The following is a 12,604-nucleotide window of genomic DNA, read 5'->3' as shown; positions in this document are numbered from 1 at the left end:
AACAGGCTCCCTCAGTGGCAAGGGGCTTTGCTCTTTCTGGACACAGAACACAGCTTTTGGCTTGGTTCCACTCGAATCCTGAGGCACAACTCCTTTTAGCTGCTTTAATTTCTCACACTCTGAGATTAGATGGCCCTTTCCCTGACAGAAATAACATTTTCTGCTATATTTTGAGTCTTTCTCATCTTGTTTTGGTTTTCCCTCCAAAATCTGAGGTCTTGGTGGTTTCATGTCTGAGGGCTTCCCTTCAACATGGGCCCCTCCCCCTTGCTGGTTTTTCCCTGGTCCCTGAGAGTACTTGCTGTAGGTTTCTTTAGGTTTCCCCATCGATTTCCCCTCATCACCTAAGGGCTTTCTGATTTGATAAATAAAATCTGCGATCTCGGCGGCTTCTGCCACAGATTTCGGTTTCCTTTCCCTCACCTGGAATTTCAGTTCCCCATGCAGGACTGAATAGAACTGTTCCAGCGCTATCAAGTCTTTGAGCTGCTGAAAGGTCTCTGTCCCCTCCTGAGATAGCCATTTCTCTAGCAGCCTCACCAATTGGGCCCCCACTTGGGTAAAAGTCTGCTCTGGTTTCTTGGTGATTGACCTGAATCTTTGCCTCAGCTGTTCCGCATTTATCCCATGTCTGGCAAACACCAGTTTTTTAAACTCTGCAAAATCTTTCATCAGTTCCTGTGGCATCTCTGCATAGACTTCTGCCAGGCTGCCACTGATTAAAGATCGCATGATGGTCATCTTCTCAGTTTCCCTTACTGAGAAGTCCACAAACGCTCTTTCCACTAGGGAAAAGAACACCTCAGGACAATCTCCCTTGTGGTACACAGGGAATTTCTTCAGGTCAGCTTTAGACAATTGGCCTCCCTCAGAATCTCTATTGTTATTATTGTTCTGATTCATCAGTTCCAATTTTCTTAACTCAAACGCCATTTTCTCTCTCTGCAATTCCAATTCAAATTGTCTTTGCCTCTCCCTTTCCCTTTGCTCCATTTCAAATTGCCTTTCCCTTTCCTCCCTTCTTTCTCTCTCTAATCGTTCTTCTCTTTCCAATTGCCTCATCCTCAGTTCATGCTGTTGGGCTATGAGCATTTTCCTGAGTTCTGGGTTCTGTTCTCCCGTGCTCTCATCCTGCACTGAGCCAAATTCCTCCTCAGAACCTTGGTCTACCTGGGGTTCCCTCGCTTCACCCATTTCTGCCATTTGGCTTCGAGTCAAGGGCATAATCCCCCCCCAGAACAGGCTGCTTTCAAAAGTCAAGCCTCAAAATAAAGCGACCACTTTTTTTTTTCCCCTCAGGAGCAGCCTTCTATAGATTGCTGCTGTTCTTTCAGCACTAACTTGCAACAGTTGCGAGCCAGAGTCTACCCCCCCTCTGCTAGGCCTCTCAGCAGGCAGGCTAGATCACTGCTACTACACAGTTTTGCCTCAGCCTCTTCCCGCCAAAACAGGCTGCCTCAGAGCTCCCTAATCTAGTCCCCAATCTGAGGTTACACGTTCTTCTACTAGCGCACCTCCCCGTGAGGTACACCTAGAAGATTACCTACGTGCTCTCAGATTGTCCCTGACTAGACCCCCCTTGCTCTGGGCACTCTTGCCAAGGCTTTGCTGGACCACTGGACAACTGGACCAGTCGTATCCCACACGCTGGACACCAATCAATGTGACAAACCCAGACCTAATGGGATATGCCACAGTTTCACTAAGCTGCCACCAACCATTCCCTATAAGAAGTCACACAGACCAGGGATGGATTTTTAACAAATAAAAGAACAAGGTTTATTAAATAACACACAGGGAAAAATAAAAGGATCAAGTGAATAAGATACAGTAACGTGGCTTAGTCTCAATCATACATACACACAGTTTGGTTCACACAGAACACTTAACTTGAAGCACAGACCCTGAACCTATCAGTTCTGGCTAACCATACAGACACCTGAACCTATCAGGTTGGTACTGACTGACACACAGTAGTACCCTGTCTGACACACAGACTCCCACTCAAGCTTCTTCTCTCAGCTTTTTCCCCCTCCTTCCCATATATATACAGTACAGCCCCTCCTCCTGATGTCCCGCCTTCCACTCCCCATAGGATGGAACTTTCCCTCCAAACCCATGACAGACAGGTAACATCAGTGCTGTATGTAACACTCCTGTCGTCCCCTTCTCCTCCTGCCTTCACATTTCCCCAGCAAGAGGGTCTTTCCCAGGGAGTCTTCTCTTCTCATGAGATGGCCAAAGTATTGGAGCCTCAGCTTCAGGATCTATCCTTCCAGAGAGCACTCAGGGTTGATTTCCTTCAGAATGGATAGGTTTGTTCTCCTTGCAGTCCAAGTTACCTCGCAGAGAATATCTAAGTGCATTGCGTTTACCATCCAGCTTGCTTATTAGCTTGCTCGAGTGCCACAGAGTATCTGCCCTCATTATACCAGGGCGTTGGCGACATCTACACCATTTCTTTGGGGTGACCACCTACAGGACGTCTGCGCCTCTGCCACATGGTCACAGCCGTCCACATTTATCAATCACTACAGATTGTACCTTTGGCATTAATCTGATGATGCTTTCGGGTGTCCTGTGTTATCATCTTCCTTGGGGTGACACCCTCTTCTGGGTAAGGTAGCTTGTTAGTCACCCATAGTTTGATTCACAGAGGCCACGAAGAAGAACAACAGTTTACCTACCTGGAATTGTAATTCTATGATTCACAAAGCCTGACCCGGCCTCCGTACTGTCATGCCCTTTTCTTTATGTGGCGGTTGACCTAACTGAAGAGAGAGCCTTGGCACCAAGGTACATATACCGGGGGAGGGGTCTGTACTAATGTATTTTTTTTGCTACTGCAGAATCTCTAGAATATTCCGATGAGGCTCCACGCATGCGCGGATTACCCATAGTGTGAATCACAGAGGTCCACTTGAAGAACTACAATTACAGTTAGGTAACCTGTCAATCTCCTTGCAATCCAAGGGACTCTCAAGAGTCTCCCCCAGCACCACAATTCAAAAGCATGAATTCTTCAATGGTCAGCCCTCTTTATGGCCCACCTCTCACTTCCATACAGCACTACTGGAAAAACCATAGCGTTGACTATACAGACCTTTGTTGACAAGGTGATGTCTCTGCTTTTTAAGACGCTGTCTAGGTTTGTCATTGCTTTCCTCTGAAGAAGTAGGTGTCTTTTAATTTTGTGGCTGCTGTCACAATCTGCAGTGATCACGGAGCCCAAGAAAGTAAAATCTGTCACTGCCTCCATATCTTCCCCTTCGATTTGCCAGGAGGTGATGGGGTCAGTGACCATGATCTTAGTTTTTTTGATGCTGAGCTTCAGCCTGTTTTTTGCATTCTCCTCGTTCACCCTCATTAAGAGGTTCTTTAATTCCTTCTTACTTTTTGCCTTCAGAGTGGTATCATCTGCATATCGGAGGTTGTTGATATTTCTTCCGGCAATCTTAATTCCGGTTTGTGATTCATGCCCGTCTTGCCTTTCGTATGACGTATTCTGCATATAAGTTAAATAAACAGGGAGACAATAAACAGCCTTATACTCCTTTCCCAATTTTGAACCATTCAGTTGTTCCATATCCAGTTCTAACGGTTGCTTCCCGTCCCACGTATAGATTTCTCAGGAGACAGATAAGGTGGTCAAGCCCTCCCATTTCTTTAAGAACATACCATCGTTTGTTGTGTTCCACACAGTCAAAGGCTTTTGCGTAGTCAATGAAGCAGAAGTAGATGTTTTTCTGGAACTCTCTGGCTTCCTCCATAATCCAGTGCATGTTAGCAATTTGGTCTCTAGTTCCTCTGTGCCTTCGAAATCCAGCTTGTACTTCTGGGAATTCTCAGTCCACATACTGCTGAAGCCTACTTTGGAGGATTTTGACCATAACCTTGCTAGCGTGTGAAATGAGTGCAATTGTACGGTAGTTGGAGCATTCTTTGGCACTGCCCTTCTTTGGGATTGGGATGTACACTGGCCACTGCTGAGTTTTCCAAACTTCCTGGCATATTGAGTGTATGTAATTGTACAACACAGTAAATATGTGTAAATATGATGTAGATGTCTTCATGTTCCCACCAATTTTATTGATACATCAGACATTAGTAAGGATACAGCAAGACAAGTCCAATGATTCCACAATAGACAAGTCTGTTGATTCCATGGTGGCCTTGGCAACTTTGGTTTGCTTCCTTTCTTCTGAGGGCCATGGACATTTTTCAGTTTCTGGTTCAGAAGATCTATTAACCTGCCAAGACGGGAAGATTCTCCGCCCAGACATGAAAAAGCTGAGGTTGATTGCTTGGACTATACATGACCTATAAGGAATCTGTTTTCACATGCTAGGAAGTCTTCTACAAAGTTGGCTGATAAATATAAATGACAGGGGGACCTGGCTTTAGATCCCCACTCAGCCATGGAAAATCATCTGGGAATGGGATGGAACTGTTAAAACTAATCCTTAAGTATTTCATGCATCTTGAAAGCCCTATTAAAGTGATCTGTATTTCTGAATTGAGCAGGGGGTTGGACTTGGAAGGCTCCTTCCAATTTCACTATTCTATGATTCTATTAGGGTCACTATGCATCAGTTTTGACTTGTTGGTGTATAGCACATCCAGTGATAAGTTGAATAGACAGGTGAGATGAGCAGGAGGACAAAAGAGTCTTTTTGTGGATTTTTGATTATGATTGCTGGGTTTTATGGGATCTGTTTCAGTTGTGTATCCTGTTTGTCTGGTGGGTACGGTTTCTGTTTCTTGACTGCTGCTGAATGGTCTGATTCTGGTGGTTGTGAGGGAGCTTTTGCTGCTTGGGATGACTGGTTGTGCGAGAAATTGAGTTAGGAAAGTTGGAGGCATCTGCTATGTTAGGGGGTTGGCAGAATTGTGAAGGAGCCCACACATCAGTTTACTAAAGTGGCTACCTAAAACACTGTGCTGCTGAACATGGACATAAGAACTAAATGTATTTCTCCTACTACTACTACTACTTTCAATCAATCTAGGGAATCCAAGGACCCAAAGGCCAGAAGGGAGAACCTTTTATGCTGACTCCAGAATTAACCATCCAGTTCAGGGTAAGTCTAGGCAGCTATTGTGGCCTCAAGATTATGAAGTGAGCTTAATGTTTTTCTAGTGGAGAAATGTAGTTCTTGCAAATGTTCTTGCTAATGTTCCAGTGATTTAGAGACCCTTAGATATGCTCAAAATCTGAGAAGACAATAACTTTCCAACTATATTCTGAACCCTAAGTTTTAGGAAATATACTTTGGGTTCTATCATATTATAATATTATCTGTCATATTATTAGTTGCAGACTGACTGTACATTGGTGCCTCGCATAGCGATCGCTCCATTTAACGAAGAAATCGCTTTGCAATGCTGTTTTTGCAATTGCAAAAGCGATTGCTTTGCGATGTTCCCTATGGGGAAAATTCGCTTTGCGATGATCGCAGGGAAGCGATCATTGCAAAGCCCCCATTTTCGGCCAGCTGATCGGCGGTTCCAAAATGGCCACCGGAAAAACAAAATGGCCACCCACTGTGTTTTCGCATGGATTCCTCGCTTAAGAGGCAGTGAAAATGGCTGCCGTATGGAGGATCGTCGCTTTAAGGTCAGTTTTTAGCCCTAGGAACGCATTAAACAGGTTTTAATGTGTTTCTATGGGCTTTTTTATATCACTTAGCGATGAAATCGCTTAGCAGCGATTTTTGCTGCACGGATTAAGGTCGCTAAGCGAGGCACCACTGTATATTTAAAACCTTGCTATTTGTTTTATTTTTAGTGATCCAATAAAAGGTATTGTCTGTTCTTGCATTTGAAAAATCAATGTCTCATCTTTTTCCATGTAATATGTAAGCTTCATTTATTGCAAGTTAAACTGCCATCCATGGAGGTTATTTTTGTGTATTATGTATAGCAATATATTTTTCTTCAAGGATGAGTATTTTACAGGGACTTTCACCATGCAACCTGTGCTACAGTATACAGAGTGGATAATAAGTACAGACTATTATGTCTTTATAGGGAGTTAATGTTCACGGTGTTGGTTAAAAATTGTTTTCTACTCTGTTGTGTGAATTCTGAATTAGTACTGCGCAGGGAGATAGGGGTCATGTGTTAGTGTTATTTTTTATCAGTGGTGTTACCAGTAGAGATGGGGGTATTCGTATATGAATGCAAATGCCCCCACACAGCTGGAGTTAACAAGGATCCACTCAGGCGTCTGCTAGTGGCAGCAGCCCTGCTCTTCCTTCCTGTCAGAGGGAGGTAGGGCGAGTCTCTGTGCAAGGCTATTGAGTGGCTAGCTGAGCGGCGCTCTGGAGCGATTGGAAGGAAGAGTGAGGCCGGCAGGGCTGGCGGATGCATGGGTGGACAATCCAGCCCCAATTTATTTGATTTTGGGAGTCTAGATGGAGGTACGGAAGGCATGGAAGATGAACTGCCTGATTCTTGGCGAACTTGTTCAGAAGCCTTTGACTCCTAGTGAGCTACCTAAAAACAAACCATCCAACAAGCATAAGATTCCCTCTAAGTTCTTGACTCTCCATTCATTCAAGTAATTCTCCCAACCCTTTAGATACAGCAGTGGATAAGGGGAATAAACCCGGATAGACCACTTACTTCCTAGTCTACTGATAAATCTGTTCTTCACCTTAATGAGCCCAACACTTCAGATGAATAAGGTTTGAATCAGGGACTCCAAAGGACTCCTGTAGTGCAAAGTGTTTGACAGATTTCCTTCCACTGTTTTTTAAAATTCATGTATACTCTGTGTTTACAGTTTAAGTCTGTAGGTTCTTTTCTATTTCCTGAACATAAAGGACATCAAGAAGGTCCTTTCTCTGTCAGTCTTCACTATGTTCATGGCACAATCTGGACATGAGCAGGGCAGTAAAATCTATCTCTAGTGCCCAGATGGCTTGAGATGCTCAGAGTCTCTTCATCTCCTTTCATCATAGAGCGGGGGAGTTTGAGGCCATTTTAAACCCTAGGCCTCAGAATATCATGTCCCTATCTAATGTCAAGCCCCCATAATTGATTGCAAAATTACAAATCACAACCCCTATAGAAGCATCTGGGGAGTACTATTTTCCCTGTAAATGTAATCTTCGTAATGGCCTATTCTAGGCTTGAAATTGCTTCAAAAACGAACATAGTTAACTGAGCATACATAGGCAGACAGCCATATTGACAAATGTTAACTTCCTATTCGCTTTTAACTTCTGTATTACACTAATGGCTGTAAAGCTTTTTAAACAATGGGAAGACCTAACCAAATGCAATCTTTTTAAACAAAATGTTTGCTTCACTTATTTGCAGATTGTTGTAATTTTAGAATTAGGTGTATTATTTACTATTTCAAATTATCTTCCTTTAGGGAGATCCTGGAGATCCAGGCTTGATGGGCTTCCAGGTAAGCATTATAGTCACAGATAACACTTATCCAATAATAGTAGGTGCCTTTAAAAAGAATTAAGAACAATTTGACCATTTGAAAATATTTTTTCTTGACTTCTAGGGACCTCAAGGTGCTCCTGGTTTGAAGGGTGTATTCGGTCCAGTTGGAGAGACGGGTCTACCTGTATGTATTATGAGATGCAGAGATTCTTGTCACACTGCTTACTTATTTATAAGAAGAAATTCGACTCCTTACACCCTAAATGGAGAATGGTAACATTAATATAGGAACATATATCCAGAAGTGTATGTGTAATCCTAATTAATGCCTTTGTTAGGAAGTACTCGTTTATAGAAATAATAAACAATAAACTGAGCAAATTAAGAACAAGTAAAATTTTATGAGCAGTATCAAAATATTTTTAAATGATGTGTTTTAGATATCCTTAATGTGATATTGGTGAAATAAGTAGTATTTTCTGTATATTTTCATGAACTGAATATTCTTTGAGATATCTCTTCTCTTCCTAAATTTTGTTCACAGGGACCTCCAGGGCCACCGGGGTCACCAGGCTTGCAAGTACGTCTTTTTCTTATTGTTGGATCGATCTTGAATAATTGAAACTAAATCAGAAATGTTGGAAGCGTCCATTGGTGTTATTATCAAAGTTCTGACAGAGTATCATTGGGTAAAAAGCCCATCCCTTGCCACTAGGACACATTTACACAAAAGTAATAAAATGCAGAAAACCAAAGATTCTTATTCGTGGCCTCTGTGAATGCACACAAATGGGTTGGTCTGCACCTGTGCAGGACGTTTCAGAAGTTTCTAGAGCTTAAAAAGGAATTGACAATGAGACATCCCCCTGTGGAGCACATGCTCCGCCCTCCAAACGTCCACTCAGTTCCTTTTTTCCACTGCATTGGTAGGACGTATAGGAACACACTAGAGCAATGAAAGCAATTATTTCTATAGAATTAGCCTATATAGCTTTTTGATTATTGTAGTATTATAGCGTAATCATTATTATTTACTTCCCGTCATGATTAGCTTCTATTTCACCCTAAAACAGCAGTTTTTGTCTTCCCATATTTTTCCACCCCCTTCCCTCAAACTGGTTTCCCTTTCTCTCCCATTTTATGGCCCCTCCAGGACCCTTTAAGCCAGTGTTGAGGGAACAGGGGTAAATTACCCCAAAGGTGGTAAAAATGAAAATCCTGGGGGTAATGAGCAGAGCGCTAACCCCCACTCCCACCCCCTGCAGCCAAACCTCAAAATGGAAGCCACCTCTCCCTCCTTCCTTAGTTGCAACACTTGTAAATCCTCAGTTCTTTTAGAGATCAGAGATAAGGCTGCTTGATTGGTTACAGCTATAGAACAGCCCTTGGCAGTCAATCTGGCTTGTGAATGACTGCTTCTGCCGGAGGTTACTGCAAGCAGGAGGAGGGAACACTCCAGTTAAGGAGGGAAGGAAGGTGTGAGAGAGCGACAGGTGGCTTCATCAGCTTGTTTAAATATATGCAGAAAATTGAGGGAGGGAGGGTAGGTGGGTGGATGTGTTTGTTTGTGTGTGTGTGTGAGAGAGAGACTGACTCAAAACTGAAAAAAGGAACAGGCAAGAAGGACAGAACGCTTAAATTAGGGGGGGAAGGGGTGGCTTCATCAAGCAGGTTTAAACGTAATGAGAGGAAATGGACATACTGAACTGAAGCAACTAATTGTTGAAAATTGAGGGAGGAAGGGTTTGTGTGTGTGCGTGCATGAGAGAGAGACACACACAGAGACAGAGACAGAGAGACACAGAGGGACTTGACTCTTTCATAAAACCATGAAAAAAGGAACCTTCCAAAATTTAATCTCCACTGCATTTAGCTCTGCAGCTTCTGCTGAGAACAGCAGAATTCTGAAGTGTGTAGCAATCACATTTCTGTATTTCTCATCCCCAAAGCAGACAAGAGTATCATAGTTTATTCCAAAAATCTGAATCCCAGTCTTTCTGCTCCTGGTCCTATTTTGACTGCAGCACCAAACAAAAGACTATGGGTTTCTTTATTGAGTCAAGCCATCTCATGTGCAGTCTTCCTCTTCCTACTGCATTGCACTTTTCCCTGCATTTCTGCCTTTTCCAGTGAGCTTGTCTCTGTATGATGCCACTGTAGTACAGTACCCTTTGTTTGGTTATTTTAGCTTCTAGTGAAAGGTCACACTTAATTTGCTTTACTTATCTTTCTGATAAGTCATAATAGGTTTGTCATAGCTTTCCTCCCAAGAAGCAGGTGTCTTTTAATTTCGTGGCTGCTGTCACCATCTGCAGTGATCACGGAGCCCAAGAAAGTAAAATTTGTCACTGCCTCCATATCTTCCCCTTCTGTTTGCCAGGAGGTGATGGGGGTAATGTTGGTGTATATAAATTTTTGGCGGGGTAAAAGGTAAAAAAGTTCCCTGACCCCTTCTTTAAGTGGTGCATTATTTGCCGAAAGAAGATACCACTTTCTGATGGTCACAGTAAATGTTTATTCTGCTTGGGAGAACAACATCAAACCCAATCGTGCCCTGAATGTAAAAAATTAACTAAACCAGCAATCAAACTCAGATTACAGTGCCTCAGGTCTTACCTCTGGGTGCGATCCCTTAATCTGTCCATGGAAGTGATAGCCTCTCCAATGGCTAAGGAACCATCCAGAACTGAGACAACCCACTCAATATTGAGCCCGACATTGATTCTGAACAAACAAAAGGAATCACAAAGGTCGTGTAAATTGGGCTCAATTCCTACCTCTAGAGCCCAGATTCGTCTGGATGAATCTACAAAAAAAGAGGATAAAAACAAATCTAAAAAAAAAATCTAAATCTACTACTATTGAACATCCACCGGCCATACTTTCCTCACCAATATTAGAGGAATCATCCAGAGAGGTACTTGTCTCGATTTCAGACAGAGACAAACAAACCCGAACATCAGCACAAGCCGCACCATCGATACCTAGCTTAGATAGACCATAGATAGCCTAGCACAGGCCACTCACAGGCTGATGTACAATCCAGCCTGGCCTCGGCCCGTTCAAGCCCTCTAACATCAGGGCAGTCAATGATTATTCAACCACAACATTCTCCACGGAAGCACAGGGAGAAACGTTTGACATATCTCTCCAATGGCTCATGTTTCTCGACATTGAGAACATTATTACTATATGGAACCACACTGATACAGTCCCAGGCCTGATTATATGTACAGGCAACACTACTACGACCCATACTATCCAGAGATTCACCATGAACAAATTTATTATGATGAACTGAGACAGGTTCGATACGCATCTCCGTCATGGTACTCACTATCCAATTCACCGTCTCCAACACAACATCAGCATCAAACAGTGATGGCCTATCATCCAACCAGGCCATCACTTAAAAGAACTACAGTACCAGAAACTTTGGCGCCATCAAAGAAATTGAAATCAAAGAGACATACCTCTATGCATGTCTCCACTACATATACTGGGCCTTCCCCACATACTGATGAAACACATTCGATACCTAGCCATACAATTCAGGACCCATTGCCATCATCTGTCAGCAGGTCACACCGTTCTCCATCAGCCTCGTTGACATCATCCCAAGATTCAATATCAACAACACCCAGAGAATTGCCATCGAACCTCCCCACCCTACCATCTGATATTGGAGAAAATCACCCTCCATCACCTTCGGAGGATTTCACCTTGTATTTTATTTATTTATTTATTTATTTGATTTATACCCCGCCTATCTGGACCGATGGACCACTTTACTCACAATTGATCCTCAGGATGGCGAAATCACTACAACTAGATATACAAGAACCACCTACACAGAAAAAGGATTTGGACTTTGATGACCTAAACCAAGGTAAGACCCCACCTTTAAGCTTGAGTTTCATACCAGCCATGTATGAACTCATCAAGGAATCTTGGGACAGCTTCATCCCTACAAATCCCATGTTGTGTCGATAATCATTACAAGACACATGGATCAGACACAGCATTTTTACTCAAACATCCGATACCAAATTCTATAATTGTGGAATCAACGCAATCAAGAGCCCAAAACAAATCTTCGGTGGCAGCAACAAATAGAGAGTGGTGTAAATTGGACATCTTGGGCAGAAGACTCTATTCACTGACATCATTCCTAATGCGGGTAGTGAACTATCAGGCAGCCATGGGCGCCTATCAGAGATAACTGTGGAATAAAATCTTACCCACCCTACAAACAACACCAGAAGACACCAGGCCAGAGCTTCTGAATACATACATTGAGGTGTCTGCACTCGCAAAACAACAAAGAATAGCAGCGAGACACACAGCAGATGTTGAATCCAAAGCAAAGTCTATGATTGCTCTGAGACGACATACATGGCTTCGTTCCTCCAATATCCTAGATGACACTAAAACCCGTATAGAGGATTTACCATTTCATGCAACTGGTCTCTTTAACTCTAAAACAGATGAAATAATTGAAAATATACACAAAATCAGAAAAACAGCTCATACACACCTCAACAGCCCTATCGCTACCAAATAACACAATATCGTAAACAACCGTACTACCAACAGCAATACTTACCTTATCAGCAATCATACAAAACCTTCTGTCAACAACCTCAGGAAAGACCTTATCCAGCAGCATCGACACCAGCACCTCAGTCCTTTCGTCCTCAGCAGTCTCAGATTCGACGACAACCCTTTCGAAAGCAACAGCAGTTGGTAAGCGATACCAATAACTCTTCATCACCTACATCTCGAATTCAACTTTTCCTTTTCTTTTCGACATGGAAAAGAATTACTAAGGACAATTGGGTTCTATCCATAATTCAAAATGGCTATTTTATTGAATTTTTTGTACCCTACCTTCAGGCATCATTTGGAACACCCCTTACTCATTGGCTTTATGTGAAGAAATTTTCTCACTACTACAAAAACACGCCATACTCACAGTTCCTTCATCTTCAACTAATGAAGGATTCTACTCCCGATATTTTACAGTGCCCAAAAAAGATGGAGGACTCCATCCCATCCTCGATCTTAGGAAACTTAATAAATTTATTCAACCTCAAAAATTCAGAATGTTAACTCTTGACACCATTATTCCCCTCTTTTCACAGAGAGACTGTTTTGTGGCCATAGACCTACAGGATGCCTACTTTCATATCTCTAGTCA

The 12,604-nt window shown here is 42.7% G+C and overlaps 1 protein-coding gene across 4 annotated transcripts in view; it reads left to right on the top strand.

Annotated features, from left to right (window-relative positions):
* The window catches only part of COL4A2 (collagen type IV alpha 2 chain), a 410,505-nt gene that overhangs the window by 134,141 nt on the left and 263,760 nt on the right, over positions 1 to 12,604 (top strand). For all 4 annotated transcript variants that reach the window (XM_072992602.2, XM_072992648.2, XM_072992721.2 and 1 more), the window contains 4 exons: positions 5,010 to 5,081; positions 7,385 to 7,420; positions 7,526 to 7,588; positions 7,949 to 7,984. In XM_072992602.2, the coding sequence (XP_072848703.2) occupies positions 5,010 to 5,081; positions 7,385 to 7,420; positions 7,526 to 7,588; positions 7,949 to 7,984 (207 nt within the window). The remainder of the gene's footprint in view (positions 1 to 5,009; positions 5,082 to 7,384; positions 7,421 to 7,525; positions 7,589 to 7,948; positions 7,985 to 12,604) is intronic.

This window comes from Pogona vitticeps, chromosome 1, assembly GCF_051106095.1.
Source record: "Pogona vitticeps strain Pit_001003342236 chromosome 1, PviZW2.1, whole genome shotgun sequence".
NCBI lineage: Eukaryota > Metazoa > Chordata > Lepidosauria > Squamata > Agamidae > Pogona > Pogona vitticeps.
This window is presented reverse-complemented; position numbering and strand designations above follow the sequence as displayed.